This window comes from Haliaeetus albicilla, chromosome Z (genome assembly GCF_947461875.1).
Source record: "Haliaeetus albicilla chromosome Z, bHalAlb1.1, whole genome shotgun sequence".
Lineage (NCBI taxonomy): Eukaryota > Metazoa > Chordata > Aves > Accipitriformes > Accipitridae > Haliaeetus > Haliaeetus albicilla.
This window is the reverse complement of record NC_091516.1, coordinates 11,973,634-11,997,713: the sequence shown is the minus strand read 5'-3', so window position 1 is coordinate 11,997,713 and position 24,080 is coordinate 11,973,634. Positions and strand designations below refer to the sequence as shown.

The 24,080-nt window shown below is 40.8% G+C and overlaps 1 protein-coding gene across 5 annotated transcripts in view; it reads right to left on the bottom strand.

Annotated features, from left to right (window-relative positions):
- Nucleotides 1-18,771: 18,771 nt before the first annotated feature.
- PIK3R1 (phosphoinositide-3-kinase regulatory subunit 1) overlaps nucleotides 18,772-24,080 on the bottom strand; it is a 60,561-nt gene continuing 55,252 nt past the window's right edge. For all 5 annotated transcript variants that reach the window (XM_069776233.1, XM_069776234.1, XM_069776235.1 and 2 more), the window contains 2 exons: nucleotides 23,779-23,949; nucleotides 18,772-23,349 (listed from right to left, as the gene is read on the bottom strand). In XM_069776233.1, the coding sequence (XP_069632334.1) occupies nucleotides 23,160-23,349; nucleotides 23,779-23,949 (361 nt within the window). In that variant the 3' untranslated portion in view covers nucleotides 18,772-23,159. The remainder of the gene's footprint in view (nucleotides 23,350-23,778; nucleotides 23,950-24,080) is intronic.

Sequence of the window (24,080 nt, the reverse complement as noted above, 5' to 3'; positions counted from 1 at the left end):
ATTCAAAGAAAATATATCTACAGACAGGTTTTCAGCCTCCCATTTCACACTGAAAAGTGGAATATGTAAGAGAATAATTTTCTGGTTCCCTATTTGTGAGAAGCACTCTAGTCTCACTTGGTGGCTCCCTGTTTTTGCAACTACTATAATTCCCTGATAAGAGGTTAGCTGCTGTTCTCCACTTGAAACATGACATTGGCATTGTTGTCTAATAAAGGTTCAAACCAAGCTCCAGGTCTCTAGGGAAAAAGATTTCCACAGCTGACTCATTCCCACTGAGAAATCTCTAAACTTTGCTCCCCATCACCACAGAGGTCTATAAAATTCTGATCCCACAAGAAGCATGCCGAGTTCCTTTAAATGAAGCTGGATTATAGCCTGCAGACTCTATGCAGTAGAGAGAGACAGGTGTAAGGGGAAAACAAATAGGTATTGTTGTTTCTCATCTGTTCTGTGAGCTAATGGAAGAATAATCTATGAAAATCATAACCTAAGGAGCATGCAGCTAAATCACCTTCTCTTATTCTCCCCTTAACTTTGTATTTCCTAAAATGAAACACTTGACCTTTTACATGTTTTAAATTTGATAGCAGTATCTTTCAAAAAGAGACAGGCAATTGTGACCTCAACAATGTCAAATAATTTTATCTACCATTAGATGCCAGTCCTTCTCATTTAACTGATTTGCATTCGGGACTGCAGCTCTCCCTGAGCTAGGTGGCTGTTAATGGTGCCTGCTGCTGTGGTTGGTGATGCAATGAGCTATAAATGCAAGCTTTTATTTTAGCTTTTACTATGCAAGTAAAACCAGTTACTGTAAAAGCTGTTTGGGAAAATGGGTGACGAGGGCCATCAATTGAATAATGTAGCCCATTCTATGTCTGAAACTTTTCTACAAGAATTGCAGTTAAAGACAGAGGGTGGGGACCAAAAAAGCCCCAATGCCAACACTTTGGAGGTGGATAACTACTACTTTAATGGAGTAGAAGAAAAAGCAACAAAGTTTTTACTAGGTTATTTCTGAGGAAAGATTCCCAGATGTACAGAACAAAGCACTTGGCTAAAAAGGAAAAGCATGTGAGAAGGAACCATGTAATTTCTTGGGGTTCATGAAATTCCCTAGTGTCATGATTCTGAGGCTGGTCTAGGCTCCATCTCATGGCTGCTACCCACATGGTAGGCAGGAGAAATGCAGATTTCTCTGGGTTCTTCCTCTTTTGCACCTCTGTGTGTCACACCTATCAGGCTGCATGGGGTTGCTTCAGGCTCTCCTTTACAGCTCTAACAAATGGTTGTGAGATCAGTATGTAAAGTGGCATTACCGTGTAGGAATGAGCCATAACAGATCCCCAGACAATGATGAAACCCATGGACCTGGGCTGTAACAGAGCTCAGGGATGTGCCAGATAATGACCTAATCCTCAGTTGAGGATAAAACTAGATTCTGAGTTGCATTTTATCTTCAGCAGAACAAGCAAAGGTTAATGAAATACCTATATTCACCAAACAAGTTTGGAAAGAGTGAAATCCCTGGAAGCTCTTGGGAAGAACATCTGGACTCATGAACAGCTAACTCTTGACACAGTATCCCTGCTCTCAAAGGAGTGTTATCTTATCTGAAAGAAGTGCTAATTTGCACTGAGTTGTATTTCTATACAATCTAAACAGGAAGAGAGTTTTTCAGAACTGGGACATCTAGTGTGTGTGGACTCCCTGTACTTATGAACATTTAGTCTTTTGCTTAACTTTTGACCTTCCACTTCTGACTGTCTGGTTCTGGAAATCTGAGGGTTTTGATCTGTGAACTCTCATCTTTCACCTAAACTGCAAATTGAGACATTGACATTAGGACAGCAAGGGAGAAAAAAGACCAGCAGGATCACCTGCATGCATGGTATGTTATATGGCAGACAGTCCTTCTGGTAAGTAACTCCATCCCAGAGATTTCTAATGCTCTCTTGTTTCTTTTGAGGAGCAGCCCCAATTCTGTCATGTTGCACTCCAGCGAAATCACACTCCAGTGAATTGTTGTATCAGTGACAGTGCGTATATTACAGTACATAAATTAGGTGATAATCTTACAAATCTACACCTGATTTTTACAAATACTTACATATATTCAATGGAGAGTTCATTGCATTTAGTTAACTGTATGCATAAAATGTCTCAAAGAGCTGAACCTTAATTACTGAATGCATGTCATCCTGTTTTACATTCTCTTGGATTTATACCATAAAGAAGAAATCAGTGAAAAGCTCGCAATAGAGTGACCTTCCTGGAGATTAATGAAGACAAATTAGTATAGAAAGACCTGCCTTAAAAGTATGTAAGTTTTGCTAAATAAATCAATCATGATCTTTCTGAGTTTGGATTAGTTTAATCTTAGCAGATTTTGGCTTCCTAATTTCCAAGTTCCACACCCCAGAAGACTCAAAATTGTTCTGCTGGTCCAGGCAGCTCTGGGGGGTCCAAGTTCCGCTGGTCCCAGCACCATTGAGAAGCTATGCCATAAAGTACCCCTTCCCTCCAAGTGCACAGCAATCCTCCATCTAGTGACGTTTAAGCAGCTCCTCAGGAACATCAAGTACCCCCTGTAGGACTTATTAGAGATGTGAGGTCTTGAGGGATTTGAAATAAAGAGTACAGTTCAGAAATGGTACTGTGGTACCCAACCATTATTCCTGCCTACAGGAGCTAGGCCCTTCAGATCTGCTACTGCTGCAAGATAAAGCAATCCAGCCCACAAGTTGGTAGGGTGTGTTGAAGGGAAAAATTAGAAAATGGGCAAAAAGAGAAGCATAGTCCTACAAAAATGGACATAGAAAAAGTCTTCAAACCTTCTGGAGGCTTTTCTGCTCCTAATCTGAAAACCTAAATCTCTTCCTCAGTGACCTGGTTCTCCCAATACCTGGCTCAGTCCTTCTCAGTATTTCCTCTGGATGAGGACCAGAGAGAAAAAGCAGTAGGTGAAGGCAGACTGGTGAAGTGGGAGAGACCAATACTTACACTTTTGGTTTTAGTGAGAGGATAACTTAAAAGACTTAATGCTTATTGCTTCTGATATTTCTGAAGCTAAAGATGGAAGGAAGGATTATTATTTTAATTACCATTCTTCTGAGCATCTGAGAGGGGCATTTAACAATCTCCAAACTGTCCATGAGGAAGTGTTGGTTCTCCCTGGATTTTCAGGAGATTAGGGAGGCTATCTGGTGTTTGATGTTCTATAGATCCAAGGGTAGAAGAAATTAAGTACAGTAATGAACAGTAGGATTACAGTTCTTTTCCAGAAAAAATAAATAAGATCTTGCATTAAAAATTGTTAAAAGTATCTCTCAGTCTTTCAATCCTGTGTAGACATGTGCTGTCATTCTTATTGGGTTGAGGTGGAGTCTGGATGGGAGAAGAAAAAGCTGAGGGTACAAAACAGTGTTGTCTGCATGGTTGTAGAGTAATGGTCCATAGTTGGAAAATATTTTAAGCATTTAGACTTGATGTTGTGATGAGGATCTGTATAACCAAGGCCTAATGAGGCCTACAGAACAGATTGGCCATAACAGAGAAGCAACTTTCATCATCTCTTTTTTTAATCCACATTATTCTAGATATAATGGGAAGCAACCTCAAGGAGTTACAGCTCTGAAGTGTCTAATAAAATTTCTTAGTCATGGATTTTGAAATGTGAAGTTTTTCCTTCTTCAAGATGAAATGTCAAGTGGAAGCGTTGTCTGTATTATGGATGATGAATTCTGAGTGCAGTGAGGGAGCAGAGAGCTGACAACTATACAGTGGAGGGTTTCTGAAAACTAACTGTGGTTTTGAGTCACTAATTGTACAGCAAACCTGTGCTTGGCCTGACATTATGTGCAGCTATTAGCAGAGATGTAATAGAGATATATATCCCATTCAGTGTTTCCTCTGTTAGGGCTTGCCAACTGTTGTATAATTCCCAGTGATGATCAATGTGTTTGAATCCCAAGAAGTCTAAAGGATCAGTAGGTGTTCAGTACCTCTCCTCTGTCAGGACTGCGCCAACAGTTTCATTGCAAATCTGGTCCCAGAGCAGTGCAGGTAGGGAAGTGCCTATCTGCTGATGGGCAGAGGTTGAAAGGACTATAATCCCCTGATCAGTGTCAGCCCAGGCAGGCTCAGGTGCAGTCCTGGGAAAATGCAGAAGTTTGGCTTTGTGTAACAGAGAGCTGGACTTGGCTGGCAAGGAGTGCCTGACTGAAGTCCCATCCATCCACAGTGGTCCTATGCATGTCAGCTACAGAACAGCAGTCTTTCATGCTTTCCTGCACTGCAGCACTACAGAATGTGTTGTGTTTCACTGACTGTGTAAGGATATGGTTGAATTCAGGATTAGAAACCTCACTGGGGAGAGCAAGTAGCTTTTGCACCACACCTATACCACAGCTGTGACAACATTCATGACTATTCAGGATTTTACCTGATTATTTTGCTGGGCAGAAAAAAAATTCCGCAGCATAAGCTTATCCTTTCATTTTAAACTCTGTCCTCCTTCCTCAGAGATCCTGTCTCAGTAGGCTAAAAAGCATAATTTTTCACTCATGTTAGCTCAAGCAATGCAACTCATGCAGCTCAAAAACTATGTTAGACTGCAGGGTAGTATGCTCAAAAACTTGTTAGCTGCCCATATTTGGCTGGGGGGGGGCGGAGTCTAGGCTACAATGCATTGAGTAATACACCTTTGAACTTTGCTTTGCTCTTAACTTAATATAAATAAAACCAAGAAACCATATGGATATAATTGGATTCCAAAGAGGCACATTCATCACTGATAGGTATGCAGATAGATATACATATACCTTCACTATCTAACTTCTCTAGCAGGTTTCCAGTTGCATTCACAACAGTGAAATGAAAGACCACACAAAAGCTACTGGATATTAGAGAGATACTAAAATTTTTGCAAGCTGCAGCTATGTACTGTACTGGGCTTTTCAATCACCTTGAGTTAACTTAGCTGCATCTTTTCTACTCCTAAAGAAGGATCAAAGACACACGATCAAAGATACCTTCTCTATATCCCTGACTTGTGGTGAATGAGCCTTATCTGACTGAATAGTCAAGCTAAATCAGCATGATAGTTCTGTTTTACTTGAATAAGTTTGTACAGGAAATATATCTCCCATTGTTCCTAATGCACATGACAGCTCAATACAGGTAAATTTGTGCAGGGATTTGCTTGCTGGCTGCTGATTTCAAACCCAGACTGAGAATCAAGCCTCAGATTTTCCAGGGATTCAGTTCAAGAAAGAGATGAGGGCATTGTGGATCATTACTGATTCAGTACTGATTACTAAACGCAGAGGTGAACTGTTGCTACTGCAAGCCTATCCCAAACATACAGCATGATACAGGTTTTCTGCCTCCCAAAGCCTTTTGGCAGATGATAATGTTTGCTGTTGCGGTGGCTCAGTTTCTGTTTGAGGTAAATGTTACTAAAACTAAGAAGAAGATTTCCTATTTCACACCAGAATAACATCTCATGTGCACAGGGCAGTTCCTGTATCATGCCCTGCCAAGCACCCTCTCCCACGAGAGAGACTTTTCTGCACCAGCCCTTTGGGGTCTGTTACCCCTGCCCCACTCCTTATGCTCGTGCTTGCATGACTTCCTCCTCCATGCAGCCTCCATCACTAGCAAATCTTCTTGAATGCTTTCTTTGAAAATCTATTAAAAAAATATCCAGAGCACCCTCCTAGTCTTTGCTATTACTCATAGCTTTAAAATACCTAAGCAGGTTATTTTAAGCCACTCCTTCATCTAATTCCATGTCTCTAATCAAATTATCCTGCTGTTAGCTGTTCCCTCAGTAATCTTCAGAAAATTGTTTCTCAATTAGGTTGATTTGTAACAAAGTCTCCTCCACAAGCTCAACTCTGGGGCCAGAGGTCTTGGTCCGGTCCCTCCACCCTGACCCAGAGCTTTTAAAGTCTTGAATGTTTCTTCATGGGGTTGCTTTGCCTGGATGTAGATAAGACAAGGTGATGCCACACTGCTGAACAGCTCCACAAGCAAAGTCTGCTTCAGGTGACTTCAAAGTCCATTTGCAACAGTCCTTGGCTTCCTTCTGTACTCAAGAAATCTCTGAAAAGGTATCAGCTGGGCTGAGGCAACCCACCAGATGGGATGCAGGGTTTTTTTGCCACATCAGTGGCAGGTAAATGAAATATAAATATTACTGTTGTTTGGTGAAAGAAACCCAAGGGGAAGGGAGACCAGTCTTCTGTACACTAGAATGGCTAATTGAGCTTCTGTCTCTGAGTCAGTTTAAGAATAAAAAAGCATCTTTTTCACAATGTAGTGGAGTACTCCCACCATGATACTAATAGGTACTTGGAACAAGACTTTTTCAAGTGAGATGTCTTGTTAGTGCTATTAAAGTAGATAAATAGTGTCTATTAGGATATATAAATAATTAAATGAATGTTGAAGTAGGATCTTGAACCTTGTCCTCCTATATCCCCCCGTGAGAGGTCTAGCCACTGTGACATCATATCTCTCCTAATTGCCTATGCTTGCTCTGGGCCTGTGAATGTTTAATTATTTCTACAGAGGAGTAACTCCCACAAAAGAGCTTGGTATTGATGGAGTCTGGTAGTGATATTGGTTTGCTGAACTTAGTGTGGGTTATAGTATCACAATGCTCTTTCAGAAGTGCAGTGTCCTTGGTCATTTCTCCAGACGCTAAATGTGGAAACTTGGTGGTAACAGAGCCTGTGGAAATTGCTTCTGTTAATTTTCAGAGTTTTTTTCTTTTTTTGTGTGTGTCTAATTTTTCACTTTTCATTTATTATGGATTGAATGTTCTCTCATGGCTTTTCTCCCCACCTCAGAGAAGCTTGTGGCAGAAAGCTAAGAGATAAGACTTTGCTGAAACAGAGAAAAAGAAGAAATGTGACCAATTGCAATGACAAGCTTGCACTGGGTAATTTAATACACACTCAAGTGAATTCCTGCTTGCCTAACACACTGTATTAGTCAGTGTAGTAGTCAGATGGCCACAAGAAAAGACAAAACAAAATGAAAAAGAAAGTATCTGAGGAGGGAAGAACCCACCCATATTCCCAGGGACGGATTAATAAATTTTTGGTACATGAATATTTTTGGCCACTTGTCTCAATTTCTCCCCAGAGCCATCTAGATTGAATAGGCAAGCTGATAGGAGTCATCAGTGGGGTTCTCATGAACAGCCTGGTCTGACAGACAAAAAGCTTTTGCACAGCCTCTTGCCAATTAACTCCTATTCTCACACAAGGCCAAAAAAGAAGTAAAATGGCTGCGAGGCTACTGGGTGAAACTGAGGAATCAAAGAATAGGACAAAGTTTATCAGACCCATGTTACACAGTCTCTCCTATGACAAAGCTTCATCTATTGCCTGGAATGAATTCCAGATGTTTCTTCATGTGCCACTGAAGAGAAGGAACTGGGATATTCGCCTTGAAAATTATTCAGAATGATATAGTTTGGTACCAGCATGACTCTTTGGTCAAGCTGGAGGGGAAAATTTGGGTTGTCACTGTCTTAATCTGAAAGAGGGGTTTTTTGTTTTGTTTTGGTTTTTGTATTTGCAGTGTTTGGAAATAGAAGGAGATTCCATTTTACTAGTAATTGTTCAAGTAACGGAGAATGAAAAAATATACAAATGGCAGGAGGGAATACAAATTTGGAAATGCATGAGATGGAAATGCAATGACTGACCTATGATAATTCAGGGATGAATGGGCTGAATCTGGCATGATCCTAAGGCTTTTGTTTTCACTCCTTCCACTCCAAGAAAAAAACTTCCCCTTATGGCTAAACACTGGGTAATAATGAAAAAAATCCTAATTTTTCATCCTTTTTGGGGAGAGTTTTCCAGAATGGAAAGGAGGAGGAAGCCTTATTTGAGTGACTGGAAATTAAAAAGACTAAATGATCAGGAAAATGTTTCTAACAAAGAGAATGTTATTTTCATGCAATATGAGTTCTGAATATATGGGCAGGCAATTACCCAATCTATTATAGGCCACTGCATATTGGATGGCAGCTACTGAACTCTTGGCTTCAACATGTTTGGATAGAGCAGTACCTTAATTCTTCCTCCCCTTTCTGTTAATGGGAAGAACAGCAGCTGGGAGGAACATTTGCTGTGGGCAGACTGCATTAAGGATCAAACATTTAAGCAGAACATTTCAACAGGGATGCAGAACCCATTTAGATTTCAGCTGTGAACATGTTCAATCTTGTTTAAAACTGAGCCTCTTAGAATGCCTCTGCAAAAGCTGAGAAATACTAGAAATTAAGCTTGCATTTACCTTTGAAGCAAAAGGTCATAAGAACACAGTAAGAATATCCCCTTATTTGTTTATGTTGACAAATATTTGGTGTCATTTTAGTATGTGTAGCTATGGTACTGTACCCCCCAGAGTTTGAAAGTAAGTCTCACATCCTTTTGTGGAGATGGAATTCTGACAGATTTTTCCAAAACTTTTATTAGATCAGTCATGAGCTTCTGGAGACTTAAAAAAAAAAAAAAAAAAAGTAATATTCATGAGACACAAGTTTGAATCAAAATTCTGAAAAAAAGCCAAAGCAGAACACCACCCCACATTTCTGAATGCAGAAGTTTAAATAACTATGTGGAGCTGAACGTTGCAGCTGAAGTTATAATGAGCCTAACCCTCAAATTCTGACAAATTTGGAATCCAGGTCTGAATTATCTCAATAACTTTTTTCCAGATACTTGATTAGTCCCCATATAATAGCATCCTTGGTTTATCATTGCTTCAGTTCTACCTGCAGTCTAAGGATTTTACTCCCTGGCAGTTGTAGCAGCATTTTTTTGTTCAGTAGTCCTGATGGATTTGACTGCCATGAATTTGTCTAATCAGTCTTCAGTATTCTGTTTCCCACATCAAAGAATTTCACAGTTCACCTATGTGTAATTTGTATTCATGTGTTTTAAATCAACCACCTCTTAAGTTCACCTGATGCCCCTGAACCTTGTGTTCTGAGAAGCAGTAACTAAATTTTCTGTTTGCCTTCTGTCTTTCAGAAGTGGTGGTACCTATCAAACCTCCTCATCAGCCTCTTCTCCAAACTAAAGCACCCTAATCTAGCTCATGTCCCCTCTCACTGAAGCTACTCCACACCTTCAACCATCTTCGTCATCCTACCTGGTACTTCTGCTAGTTTTTTCATCTGCTTTTCTAGATGAAGGAGACCACAACCATATGTGGTCTAAGACTTCCACTATTTTCGAAAGAGCTGAGTTGCTTACCTAGTTATGAACTGATCTTCTCTGGGTTGGGTAATATATAAGGGGTTTCTCAGAGATTCAGGTTTGATAAGGCAATGGACTGAGGTGTGAATTTCCACTGCCAACCTGAGAAAAAAAGGTAGGTATGGGACTTCTGACTGTGCTTATGGTGCAAGCCAGTGCTGTAACAGTGACAATTACTTACTGACTTGTCCTATATGCCTGTCTACACCCACACACAAAACCCTGAGCAGCTTTATACATTGCACTTTTAGAAGAGGAAATGTACACCTCCCTTTGCCCTTACTACTGACGAAAAAACCACTTCCTCCCCTCCCACTCCCAGCTATCTCCACAATAAAAGAGAGACAGAAAAAGTTGAACCTTCCTGATTCAGGTGACTGCCACAATATGTTTTCACCAGCCCCTGTGAATTTGCTCTCTTATCAATTGTTTGTCCCATCCTGAAAGTGACTGCTAATGACTAGGTAAGCCAAGCATCTGATGGGACTGCCAGTTTGCCCTCTATCCCTCCCTTCCCCAGCTTATTTTTTAGGCAGGGAGGTGAACATGCAGAAGAACATTAAAAAAAGAAATCCCTCCCATGGGAACAATATTTAAACAAAGTTTATAGTTCATATTTAATGGACAGAGAGCTCAAGAAACTTGGGCATCTGTAAGAATATTTTCCATTGCAAATATTTTTCAGGTACACTGGGTGCATGCAGTCAGGCACACAAGGGGAACAAGTTTCTATGACACTAGTACAAAAGCACTCTACAGGAACTTGTGGCAGCAAAATTAAATCAGAGTGATAATTTACACTTTCTCACTTACAAATGCAGTATCATCAGTGTTAGATAAATTATTGAAAAAGTTATCAAATAAATTGCCTAGTGGATATGATCACCATTTTGCTGGTTGAACAGCATTTGAACACATGTTCCTCCAATACCCTCCAAAAGGGATTATTTGAGTGAAGTTTTAATGTGACCTTCTTCTACTGAACTTTCTTCAACGAATACCCTTGGTGTAATTCTATCACCTGCTCAGGATTTTTGCAGTTTGATATTGCTCCCATGCTAAGGGTAGGAGAAAACTTTCTCCTTTACCAGACCATGCATGTCTTCAAGGCTAGGAGGCCTGACCAGTGACTTCTGTTCAGTCACATTTTAAAATGTTGGCAAAGAAAGCAGAAACCATTTAAAAATATTTTAGCTTAGCAAGTAGGCAGGGCTAATCACTTTAATTTAACAGTAAAAATAGTAACCTAAATGGCAGCCAAATCTGCCTATAGGGAGTGAAGATAATTGTGGGGAGATTCTTGTGCTGGGATTAGATGGAGTCAGTGAACCTAAAGAGATTTTTGGCACACACCGCCCCATCATGTATATTTGTCCATTTCTAGTTCACATGAACTTGTGCTGGGATTGGAGTAGTCTTGAGTGAAGGGCTTTGAAACGAAGACCCAAGGGTCTTTTCTGAATTGGATCTTCCAATCAGTTAACAGTTAGTTACGCTGTGGTACATTTTTAGAGCCATAAAAATTTCTAACACATTCATTGGCCTTTTTGTTACTGCTGTGTTCAAATGTTCATGTTTCTGATCCAAAAGACTAGGCAGTATTGAGCTTTTCAGGAAAAACAAGACAAACCAAAATTGAGGATCTAAAATACCTTTGATTTCTAAGTGGATAAAGTACAGTTATGAGAACACCAGTCCAGTCTGGTTTCTGTGTCATACTCAGATCTGGCTGGGTTTGGTTTCCTGTTCTGTTTTTAAGTTACATGTGTTCAAAGCAGAAAGTTTGTGATTTCTACAATTGCATGAGATGGTTTCTCATGGCGGAAAAACCTCCCAGACTTTGGTCCTTTAGAATCCAGACACAGACTCACACTGCAGACCAATTAGGCCTTGAAATGTGAGTATTGATCTAAAAGTAGTTCTGATCTAGATGTCACTTCTTGAGCTGTAATATTCAGTAAAGGACCAAGAAATCAAACTGCTTAGAGAAAAACACCACCATCTTTAGAGCTATACAACTACCTGTCTCAGCCTAAGCCTGCTTAGTTTTCAGGAAGCTGGAGGCTTCATGCATACATATGGAGTAACCACTGAAGCAGGGATGTGAATTCAGTCTTCCCCTGTCCTGGTGAGTACCATAATGACTGGGCACTAAAATCAGTTTTCTTTATCCTAATGAATATTTTTACTTATATGGAGTAAACCTACCAGTGTATTGAAGCTAACTCTTTAGTCTGTTGGGAGAAGTGTTCACCTAGGATGCCTTACCTCTGACTTTAGCCACTGCTCTCCAGAGACTCCCCTAGACCTCACATATGCTAAGTGACTGCTAGCATGGTCACTGTTGGCTAACAGGCTATATTAGATGGAAAATGGAGTCCTGCTTTTAATTTTGAACATTGATAGATTCTTTTGAATCCATAAGTCTTGTGAGGGTTTCATATGAAACAAGTGAGGTTTTTTTAATGAGAATTGTCCTTGCAGAACTATTCTTGATCAACTCTAGCATGCGCATGCTAAGCCTTACATTCCTAGTCTCTTCCAAGGTCCATGACTAGATTAATTTCTAGGAAAGGATGGAGAACGTTGTCGCTGAGTGGGCCATTAACGTAACACAGGAATGTAGCCTTGGATTATTAAATGCATCAGCACTAACAAATACATCAATAACTTTAAATTGATGAAGATGTTGGGCTGGAAAATTTTGCCCTTAATGATCTGCAGAGCACAATTAAACAGATAAGTTAATCTGGGGTTTTAGAAGACTATGTGAATAGAAAAGCTAGTCATTAACAGTCTTGTCATATTTCTCTGCCTTGACCCTTCCCCTTGCATTCAAGTAGGTGTCTCAGGAAATTGATCCACTGAAAATGGGTAGCTCAGGAAAATACTGGAAGAAAAGCTTTTTTACAGGTCTCATGGTCCCTCTCTCACAGTGGGAGCCAGTTCTCAAAGCTCCAGAGCCAGGTTTGCTTCAGAAGCTACAGAAGTGAAAGTGTAGAGAGACTTCAGATGTGAAGTATCTGCTGGCACTGATATCCACAGGTAGCCATTATTTTTCTTGTAGGGAGCATACAGTCAGCTATTTCAGCTTCAAGACTGTACAGAGTAGAGCTGACATTAAAAAAAAAAAAAAAAAATCAGAAGAAACCAGCTGCCTAACTTGTGCTGATGCTTTTTGTGAGCTAAAAAGCTTTGATGACAGCTCAAAGTAGAAAACATACATGTTGAATTGGGCATGCATCTGTCAAGGCTTACATATGTATTACCAGATATGGAAGCACTTTCTTTGAGTTTCTGCTGTCAGGCATGTTCCTCAGGTGCATTCTGATTTCATCTCAGGGCATAAGCTAGCTACCACCTTCTCTTGCAGCCCCATTGCCACAGAAAGCAACCCAGGTGTGTGGGTGGGAGCAACTTTGGCCTGCTTCAGCTGGTTCCCCTGTCAGTAGCTGGAATACTAAGATTTGGGGAGAGCCAAAAGGTCTTTGTTTTTTGACTGGAGGTGAATCCAGCAAATCTGATCTGGAAATCATAGATATGTACAATAAGGATGGGATGCAGTGATGGAGCTGCGGTAGACTCACTTTCCGAACTCCAGAGTGTCTTTTCTGGAAAACTCCTATAGCAGTCTGTTTCACTCATGCAGCGGGGTTACTTATTTACTGAGGCATTGACATGGATTTCTCAGGCTTCTCAAGATGCTTTTCACTAATTTTATATCATTTTCAAGGGATAAATGAATTTTAAAAATGGGGGTAGTGTGGCATTTTGAAATGAACATTATTCATTGACACAGCCTAGCTAAGAAGCTGAATACATTCTCAATTAGTCAGCTTGTCTTCAGTCCTGAGGCCATGTTACTGGTTGTATTCAGCTAAGAAATGTCAGGTGAGCCCAGGTGTGCCTGCAGGTATTGTAGTCACAGTGTCTGCAGCATAGGCATGCTGAGGGAGCATGTGCATTCACATTGCTATAGATGTTCTGAAAATAAGGGAGGGAAACCTGTTCATTTAATTACCACAGCTAACTACCTTTCCCAGTAAAAGGAGCTGTCTTGAACCATCTTAAGAGGATGTGCTCTTCTGTATGTGACACCAAAAAGAAGATTCTTGTGAAAAAAATTTCTTACCAAGACTTTAGTAGCCATCCCTTTCCCTTCCCTGCTGCTCCTGTCCTCTGAAAATGGCTGTTTTGAGCCAGCATTACCCAGGAGCTGTCACACACAACTGGCCAGAAGAGTGCACACACACCCAAGTGACTTGTGCTAATGAAGACAACTTGGGTTCAGCCTCTGGCTGTACCGTGCTGGAAGCCCATGTGGCCCAGCCAGATAAGAGGCATTTTCTCCACTGGAGAACTATGGACAAGACCTGGCTCGTCTGTGCCTGCCAAGATTACAGTGGGAAATGGACAGACCATGACAAGATTTCAGTTTTAGTAACACTGTTATTGGTAACGAAGATCAAGACATTTCAAAACATCAACATCATTTAATGGTGTGTATTTTTACACTATTTGGCCTTTTTTTCTTAATCAGTTTGTCCTCTCATCCCCTCTGAAATACTCACAGCCCTGCAGAAGGGTGGTTGTGCACATTTATTCACCTGCTAGGTCAGTCTGTCTTCACCCAGGAGCATTGTTCTTTTGTTCAGAAGCCTACAGTGCCTACCATAAAGAGGTGCAATGCTGTGAATCTGTTCTGAGGATCTTACTCACATATCCTGAGGACTCCTGGTGCTCATGGGTTGTTTGACAGTACATGCCTTTCTTGTTTACATTGCCTGTTATCAGTAGAACAGCTGTTTGCATAACAGCTTCTCTTCTTTCATCTCAAGTATCCTGAAGCTTCTCCCCAAAATGTTGTTCCTGCCCTAGACCTGTCACTGCATCTGCTCTAGCCACTGAGGCTATGCAAGGCCAGATCTTCCATTTCACTGGACAGGGAAACTCCCCATGCAGTCTGCAGACCCTTCTCAGCAGAGCATTCCCCACTGAAAGGTTTGGTTTAACTGGGGGAGGTATGCATATACTCCTGTACCCCCAAAATATCGTGGGGCCTGCCATCTTCTTGAATTTTCCATGTAGTAGGTGCATGGCAATTTCATACAGCTGTCCTGCCCTGAGGTAGAGTGCAGTGGGACTGGGAGGTAATTTGACTGAAGTCCTTCCTATCTCAGCTTTATTGTCACAATACCCCACCCTGTGTTCTTGGCTATGGATCAACTGGAAGGAAAGAAAGTCAAGTTCCCTAAGTTTCCTCTGGATAAGAAAGGAAATACAGATATGGTGACTAACAAACTGATCTCACTTGGAAAAACCAGCAGCGTCTTCTTCATACATGTCTTTTCAGCTGACCACATGGCTGGCAAGAGACCAAATTATCTCCCAAAAGACAGGTCTACAGCTTTCACATAGACAGGCCATTGGAAGGCACTGATAAGCCAGGCCTGAGACAGTGCCAGGGCTTGCCCTGGAGCAGGCAGAGAAACCGTCAGTTTCCTGGCATTCCTGCTTATCTGCATTCCTCTGCTTGGAGTCCAGCATTACAGCTCCAAGGAGGATATGGCCCAGCATCTTCTTGAATGTATCTGCCACCTTCACAATTATTATGAAAGACCCAAATTCTATAAACCAGCTGAACTTCCAGCCCCAAATTAATTGTCCTTTATCATTATGCCTAAGAGCAGAAGATATTGCAGCTGGTACTGGAAAGATTAAAACTGAACTGCCTATCAGCAGGGGAGAGACTGAGTTCATTTGACCTTAGCCACCTTAAAGTTGCATGTCTAGCGTAAGCCATTTGCCTGGGCTCCCCCTTCAGTCAATGGAGTGATTCCAGAGCTGATTCACCACATCCTAAGAATAGTGCCTGAGGTAGGTGGGGTGAATCACCCTGGGGAATTGCCTGGCTCTCTCTGTGAAGAGAGCTTTGCCAGATGGCTTTGATGACAAGCCTTTCTTTTAGGTGCTTAGAATTAGATGAGATGAATCCCACCTCAAAATGTTCAACCTCACTATCTTTCTGAAACAGGGAAGAGCTGCAAATTGCATGAGCATATGAAGAGCCGCTGTTTTTAAGTGGCAGCCTTTACCCAACAGAATAATAATCCTGCATGGGTTTCACAGGGAAGGTGGAGGGCGCCTGGAGCCCCAGCACAGTGCAGTCTGTGTCCCTGCCCGGAGAGTGTGGTGAGAGGTGCAAGGCTGTTCCCTTCACCTCTGCCCCCTGGTATGGCATGGTTGGCTCCAGCTCTGACAGCTGCTGGATTTGCATTCCTTTTGTATTTCCACTTCATGCTCTTTCAGGTCTCTACTCCCATTCAGCCACACAACATACAAGCTGCCAAGAGTTGCTATACCCACCTTTTAGATAGGTAAAGCTTACATGTCATTGCCCTGAGTGCAGAGATAGGCCTGAGGGCACGGGAAAGGCAGCGTCAGTATGAAGCACTGCCATGGGTGCTGGACAGGCAGGTGTGATGGATCACCTTGTCACACAAACCAGCCACACGATTCCTTGCAGGAAGGTCACCAAATGTTGACTCTTGATGTGTCTGTTTCACCTAACATCCTGTGGACAAATCTGCTGAATTACTTCTGGTAGTAGCAACACTAAAAAAAAAGGAGTAATCCAGCATCCTTCACAGAACGTTGTTTTACACCAAGCATAAGATGTGCCGAAAAATAAAGTAATCATGTAGGAAACAAACATTTATAGAGGAAGAAATGCTCTCAGGTATGAATTAATTTTCTTTCTTCTCGGGCTACAGTCTTCTAACAAGTTAGGAATACCAGGCACACAACAGTGAAACCATTATCTGAATTAACTACATTCATGTCCTGTTTGTTCAAGGACCCAAGGATGGCAAGTTTTAGATCCTTTTGTGTGCTACCTGTTAAGTTTTTCTCCTGTCAATATTTGCACATTTAAATCAGTGGCCTAAAAGCCTCCTTTTTCAGTATGCAAAGGTAATTTCTTCATAGAGGAAAGAACGGTACAACAAGAGGTGTCCTTGCATTGCTGTTCTGGCAGGAAACATGGCCTGGGACAGCCATGGATAAAAGCCTGCTTTTTCAAAGAACTGTCAAAACGTTTCTGGTTATCCAATTGCTGTTCAGAGGTTAAAGTGCTGGTCCATGCAAAGATTATCCAAAGCTTGAATAGCGGCTGATCAACTGATGTCTGTTTACTCAGAAGGTCCCTACAGAGTTTCTATTTTTGGTAGTCTGTGTATTTCAGGACACAAGTCCTCAAAGGGATTAAAAAAAACCCCACCAGAACCATGTCCTCAGCAGCACTCCCACAGATCATGCTTTCTGTTGTTTCAGAGGCGATAGGAAAGGCCTAGTGCCTTTTGTACAGCCCACGTCTGACGGGAAGCATGTCTGACCCCACTCCCCCACGTGCCGTCCTGCAGGGAAAGCAGAATTTTTAGAACGCTTATTTTTAGCCTTCTTTCCAGCCAGGGATTCTGGCAGGACCTCACTGTGTGCCATTTCCTCAGTTTCCACCCTCTAAATGAGGGCCCCTGTGGGGTGTCGGGCCCCTGTGGAGTTTCATGACCCTGGGGCAAATGTTAGGTGTATCCTAAACATAAATGCCATCACAAAAGGGTCCCTGTGCGAACAAGAGGGGCTCTTCCCCGTGGCGTAAGGGAGGGCCGCCTCTGCGGGAGGCCGTCATGGGCAGTGAGAGGCAGCCCAGGGCCTCAGCAGGGCTGTCCCACAGCCTGCCATTTTGTGCCTGGCTGCCCCCACCTGCAGCCGTGGGAGTGCCTGTGTTTGTCCATGCAGAGCCGTCCACAGGCACCCAGTCGGGCTGTGCCTGCCCCCCTGCGTGGCCTGTTTGCTTTACGAAGCCACCCTTTCTCCCTGGCCAGCTGATCAGTGCTGGCGTATAATTTACAGTGGGCCCAGTCTATTCGCTTAAGAAAGCCCCTCCCTGGGCAGCAGGGAAGCCCGGGGTGGCGGGGCTGGGGTGGGGTGTGATGCTGGAGGCTGGGGGGGAAAGAGATACCACCCGTCCCATCAGTGAAGCCCAGAAAAGGCAGCGGTGAGAAGTTTTAAAGTTTCCTCTTCCTTTTTGGCTTCGCAGCTCAGACAAAGGGATTTGTGTGAAGTCACTCGCACACGACTTTGCACAAGTCAAGTACCTTGGGGAGAAAAAACACTACGATGAGCATTCCCAAGCCTTTAAACGACTCTCACCCCCTTGTAGCTGCACAAAGACAGATTTAAGCAGTTTTTCATATTCCCTGTGAGAAATGACCATCAAGACTTAGCAAGAGAGCAGAGAGGGAATCTAGGGGTGTGTTTGTCTGCAGATAGCAAAAATAGAATGACATTTTTGCAAAGTATTTTTCCAGTCTGCCAAGAGTGATTTCTATACAACATATGATACAGGCAAGAAATCTGCAGGTCTATAGATTTCTGCAGATCATGATCAGCCAGTCTTAATTTCTCTCAATAGCTGGTGATGGACAATGTGTGATTTATGACCTCGGTAACCTGATTTTTAGATGTTTAGCCCTATGGCTGCAGAAGCGTTTGTGTTGCTTAACATCGGTTCAGGGAGCAGGAATAAGATAAACTTGGTGTCTGTTGAAAAGAATCAGCTTACTCACTAAGAATAACTGCAACCTATATGTTCACTGGAGATCTAGCCTCACTTTCTATTAAGCCAGCTAACAATATAATAGCCTTTAATCTAAGTTTCTTATAAGAACGTCTAAGGGCCAGTGACAATGTTGTGATTATTAAAAATTATTTTAAGCCTGTGCTACCTGAGTACCTCAGTCAGGGGGTATTATGTGACTAGTGCGAGCAAAATGTGGGCAGATTTTGGAATGGAAACCTTGGACAGAATGGGAATAGGAATCTCTTTCTGCTTCCAGAGTGGCTGGCTGACTTCTCTGGAGGACCTCTCCTGGGGCAAGATATGGATGGGCTCAAAGAAGTCAGATACCACATACCAATAACGAGGGGAAGAAAACAATGCTCAGAATTGGTCTTGCCCAATCACCTCCTTACTTAATCCCTCTTCTTCATTCTCACATTGGTTTTCACTATTAGATGCAGCCATGAAGCTGGTAGATGACTTCTAGCTACGAAGGCTGACAGGCTGGCTTCATGGAAACCACTGACAAAACACACACTGATTTCAGAAGAACCAGAACTTCATCTGAGTGTAATAGGCAGATCACAGATCATGAATGTTGTGCTGTTTTCGCAGGAGTATGAGATGACCAGGACTGTCATTTTGGCACTGTTTGGCATGAGACTATTTTGGAACTACTCAACTACTCCATTCAGTTCAATACATAGGATGGCTGTGAGTCAGCTGAAATTATTTGCTCCCTCTAATAATATGAGCATTTGGGTCTCATTTTCAAAGTAGGCCACATACAGACAGGAAAAGTTGGCCAAGGATGCTGGTAAATAACCATCTCAGTCCTTAGTGAAGCCTCAACAACTGAAATGCAGTTTCAAAACAACTTTTATTTTGCTTGAAGACTTATTACAATTTTTAAAGCAACTTAAAAACAAGACACAGCTCCATCAACTCTATAGCTTGAACAAAATTTCAAGGAGGCATGTTTTCACTGTTGCCTTGTAAAGGCAATTTACAACCCACTTTACCCTCCACCTCCTCAAAGACCATTTTAAAACAAAGTAATCTTAATGTTTTAAAGACATTTAACAGAACAGAGCTTTATTTTTAAAAACAAGAATAAAAAAAATAGCAGCATCTTGGGCAGCTAATGCAATCTCATTAGGACAAGTGCAATGTAACGTTACCAACTCCCACAGTGCAGTTTAGTCTTCAACTGCAGTAAATACAACATGATTCTACATAAAAAATTGCATTTTGGAACCTTGTCCCATGGGAGGCATTGTGCTTTGAGCTGCCCATTTCTAAAGTGACCCTGAAAAAAAATAGTATCAGGATTCACTTTCCCAACTTAATACCATGCATAGCAAAAGCACTGTGTGAAAATTGGCAGAGGTTTTCCCCATTAGAAGCATCTGAATGTTTTCCCAAGCATTATTATTTCATTGCCAATTACAAGACAAAGCCATTTCTTCACTACAGAACAGTTGACACCAAATAGAAAATGTGAAGATTTGGTTTTACAGATTGCTTGACAAGATTTCTTAGATAACTGAACCATACAGACAAGCTTTTTTTTTTTTTTTTTTTTTTTTTTTAAGAAAATATCCAACAACACAGAAACTCAGTTTTCTAACTGTATTTGGAAACATGCTGCACCCACAAAGGTCTAGTGTGCATGTGTGTGTGTCTTTAAACAAAGTTAATGATATCACTTACTGAATTCAGCAAAATGATCATGTTTGGTGAAAATGCACCTATACTGGGATCTATTCACACATAAACACAGTAAGTGTGCACACACGTGCACAGATACATATCCCCAAATCTGCAAATTCAAATTTCAACTTAAGGAAATCAGAAACTTCTAATTTTGCTTGTGGGTTTTGGTTCTCTGTGTTACGTCTTGTACCTTTCAAAGGCCTTGTGAAAGTGCTGCTGCAGTGCAGCATAACTCAGGGATTTAAAGTAAAACAAAATTTCCCCAAACCAAAGAAACGTAACAAAACAAATCCCACCCTTGAATTGTATTAGATGGAAAACTACATGTCAATAGAAATACAGAAAAGCACCGTGTTTCTTCAGTTATATCCACGTGCTTTTTTTCTGTGTATATTAGTCTGTCTGAGATCAAATCAAAACTGGAGTGAACAATATGGTACATTAAGGACAAACAACTCTGCAGTGAATAGGGCCTTTGGCAGGACTTAGCTCTGTGCATTAAGGAGGGAGGGAAATGCAGAGGCCACACAATACATAAGTACCAGTGAAAACCCACTCATGCCAATTTGAGGGCGTAAGTGATCCTTGCAGATTGCACAGACCCTGTGTAGGCAGAATATCCCCTTAAGAAGCCATAAGCACTAATCCTTACAATATAGTGCTTATTTCTCATTGTTGCTTGTGCAAGAAAAGCAAGTGTCAAATTTGCACACACACTATTTTTTTTCCTCTGCTACAGCCACAGATGAAGAGAAGTTGTACAGCATGACAGGAACAAATGATACTCCATCCTAGGCTGGGCATACTAAGGATACGGCCCACTAACATAGCAGAGGTTTTATTAATATGAGGAAAATTAGATCCAAATGCCTTAACTACGATAAAATTTCTTGACAAATGCTACGTGAAACATCAATTCAGATTACATATATTTTGCTTATAGAGAAAAAAATACAATTTTACTCTTAAAATACTTAACATTCAAAAATTAATATATGTCCAAAGAATATCTTGAATTGCTACAAGTGTTAAATTGTTGTATATTGAACTAATTTGTAACTTCAAGCACAGTAGTATAACTGGCATGCTAGAGTAGTTGTTGGTGCTTTTCATAGTAAAAACCAGTTATTAGTAAACCAAATTTACATGGTCCTACAGGCCTGAAAAGAGTGTGGAATGAGGAAGGGAAGGGATGAATACTAAACTTCTATTCAGAAAAAGCATTCAGAGTAATTTTATAAGTGGTGACTATCTTGAAACACTAACGTTGGTTAAATCTTGTTTCCTGATATAAATTCTAGTAAGAAAATACATCTGTAGGAAACCAAAGACAACCCACCAAAAAAAAAAAAAAGCACAAAATCAAAATAAAATCAAATGCCTTACAGCCTCAGAAGTGAAGGAATAATGTAAAAATTAAAAGATAATATAAAAACTACTGGAGACTGGCAAATTTCTTATTATTTCCGATAGCTTAATAAGCACTGCATACTTTGAATTAAAACACATGTATCTCTAAAACAGAGCTATTATGAGAGAGCTCCATGGGTCTTACTCTTTTGATTGTGTGTGCAGCTCTCTTCAATAGTAATGCGTCTTGCCTTTGCATCTTGGAGGAAGAATAAATTCATATGTTCACTTAGTCAAAACTTTTCCAAGATGTCTGTGAACTTCATTACTTTATTAGTTTGCAATGTATGAATTTCCTCAGTGGTAAGGACAATAAATAACCATTGCAAACCACCCACAGTGAATTGTCCCAGTATTCTTAATAAGTTTGCTTTAATGGGATTCATGTGTTTGTTTCCTTTAACTAAACCATAATTCTGTAAGTCTCTGGTGCCTGAAATTATAGAAGTGTTCACTTTGATACTGCCTCAGGCTACAAACTTATGAAAATAAATCCAAAATGTTAAATATGATAGCCTAATCATTTTCAAAACAGACATTTTCCAGTCTTAATTAGCTCTATGTTGTATCCAAACGTTCTCAGTAAAGGTGGGAGCTTTTTTTTCCCAATTCTACTCCAAAAAAACAAACCTAGGCAACTGATTAGAGAAACTTCCTTCATATGAAATGAAAATACCTTTACATGCTGACAAAAATTCTGCCACTGTCGGTCAAGAAGTCATTTATTTACTATGAAGAATGGATTCATTCTGAGATCCAAACTATCTACGGCAGTAGCCAAATTTCCTGTTTTTTCTGCAATGACTATCAGAGAAGGATACACAATTTTTCGTCTTCCAAATCCAAAGACAATCATGATAGAAGTTCAAAATGCTTCAAGAAGCAAACATTGCGTGGTACCGTATTCTAAAGATATCTCTGAAACAATATTGTTGGACTCAGTGATATTTTGTAATGTCCATATATTTTTAATTGAATAAAGCAGCTTTGCAGCTTATCAGGCACTGCCCAACAAAATATTTAGTCAAAAAAAATTACGAACTTTTAAAATTTTGAGCTAGTAGCTCAATATTCTATAGAAAGAAAATTGTAAAATATTTCATAGTTTTAATTGTGAAGCCAACTCTTGCTGGCTTCCTGTACATTTTAAAAAAAAACCACAAACAACAAAATGAATAGTAAAAAATAATAATCAGAAAAAATATTCTCAGGCAAAAGAAAGAAAGAAAAAAAGAAGACAAGGAAACAAGAAAGAAAAACAAACTTAACCTGTAGATATGCTTGAGAGAAGACTACAGCCTAAAGAAAACTCAATATTGCATAGCATGGTCTAAGAATTCAGCTTTCAGCAAACAGAAAAGGGAAAAGAGAAGCAGTTTGGTATTGATAGTTTCCATCAATGATAGTTAGTCATCCAACACTATGTACATTATTATATACTGTATGCCATTGAAAGTCCTGTTTTCTTCAGTCTTAAATATATTCTTAAAACAGGATTTTTAAACGTCTAAACAAAACACTTCCTGGCACTTTGCTATTACAATTACTCTGAACAACATACTGTAACTGAAGTCCTTTTAAAGTGTCCCTTAGAAATGAAAGTGCCATTCTGCTACATATCATTCACCAGAAACCAAAAAATCCACAATGCTCTGTGTCTGGATCCACTGAGTGCAGCAACACCAAATCCAAGCCAGGTCGTGACCATGAAATTCCAATAACCAAATGACAAAGACATCTTATACCTTGAGTCTGGAGAATCCAATGTTCTAGCTGGTAAAGCTTGAGAAGTGGTCGTAAACAAGCACCATGGTTAAAGGCCTCTATGTCCCTGCAAGGAGATCAGGTTTGGATTTCTTTCTCTTGTGTTTTTCTTTTCTCAATTAAAAAAAAAAAAAAAAGAAGCACTTCAGTTTAGAAACATACAGAACACAGCTTAGTACTGTGATCTCTGCCACTGCAGTTGTGAAGGAAAGCTCTAGTCCCATCTGAAGACAGATAGCTTTGATACTGCAGCTCAAATTCTTGAGTAAGGCTGAAAGGAGCCTTTTCTCTCCAGAGGCCTCAATGTTGTCAAATCTTTCCTTTAGAAAAAAACCAAACAACCCAGAGTATTAAGATCTTCATCGCCTCTGCTGTGCATATACCGGGTAGGCTAGTGTGACATTGAGAGAGTCATTGTGCTGCACAAGTGATGTGTGTTGATAATGTAGCACCAGTTCTTTGAGCGAGTTGTACAAGTTATATGGCTCTGCAAATCCATACCCAGTAGGTGTTTTGTTTATCACACAGTGCTTTACTTCTCCATCCACCCTAAAGAGGAAAAAAAAACAACCAGTTTTTAGCTTGTTAGTACAGTAAAGTTAAGCTAGAAAATAAGGTATTGGCAATAAATCTTAAGATGCTAGTCACTACATAGAATTCCTGTCTTCTGTGGTGGGATAATGGTAAAAGCCTAGGTTAAACCCAAATTCCCAGAAGTTGTGTTAGCTTAGGGAGGCAGGAGATAGGCGGGACGTAGCAGCTGCACAGAAAGGAGTGCATCTGTGTGAGGCTCATCTGTGGGAGTGGCAAAGGTTTGAGCTGTGTAGGAAATGGAGCAGCAATAAGGATGGCCTCAGGACTTGTTGGTCTGCTTCTAAGGTCCAATGGGATCCATGCATATGCAAGTGTCTTGCTGCCCCTGGCTCAAGGTAGGTCCCTCAAATGTTGGTTACATCATTCACAAATTAGGGTACATACACAACAGAGCAGGCATAGCAGCCTTGTTTGCTGCTCTCTCGAACAAGGAATGTTCCATCTCGCTTTCCCCGCAGCAGATTTTCAGCTTGGCTTCTGTTGATATTTCCCACATTCCACGTTCTCTCATCATGATGGGGCAAGTCCTCATCATCTTCCACCATAGAGTACTGGCTGTTGAAATAGGACAAAATATGTTTGTGAAACACATAGCAGAGCAAAATTCATGAATTAAGTAGTCCCCATTTCACATCACTTAAAAACAAGTAAGTCAGTGGTTAGTAGGATGCCTCCCTGGTAAAACT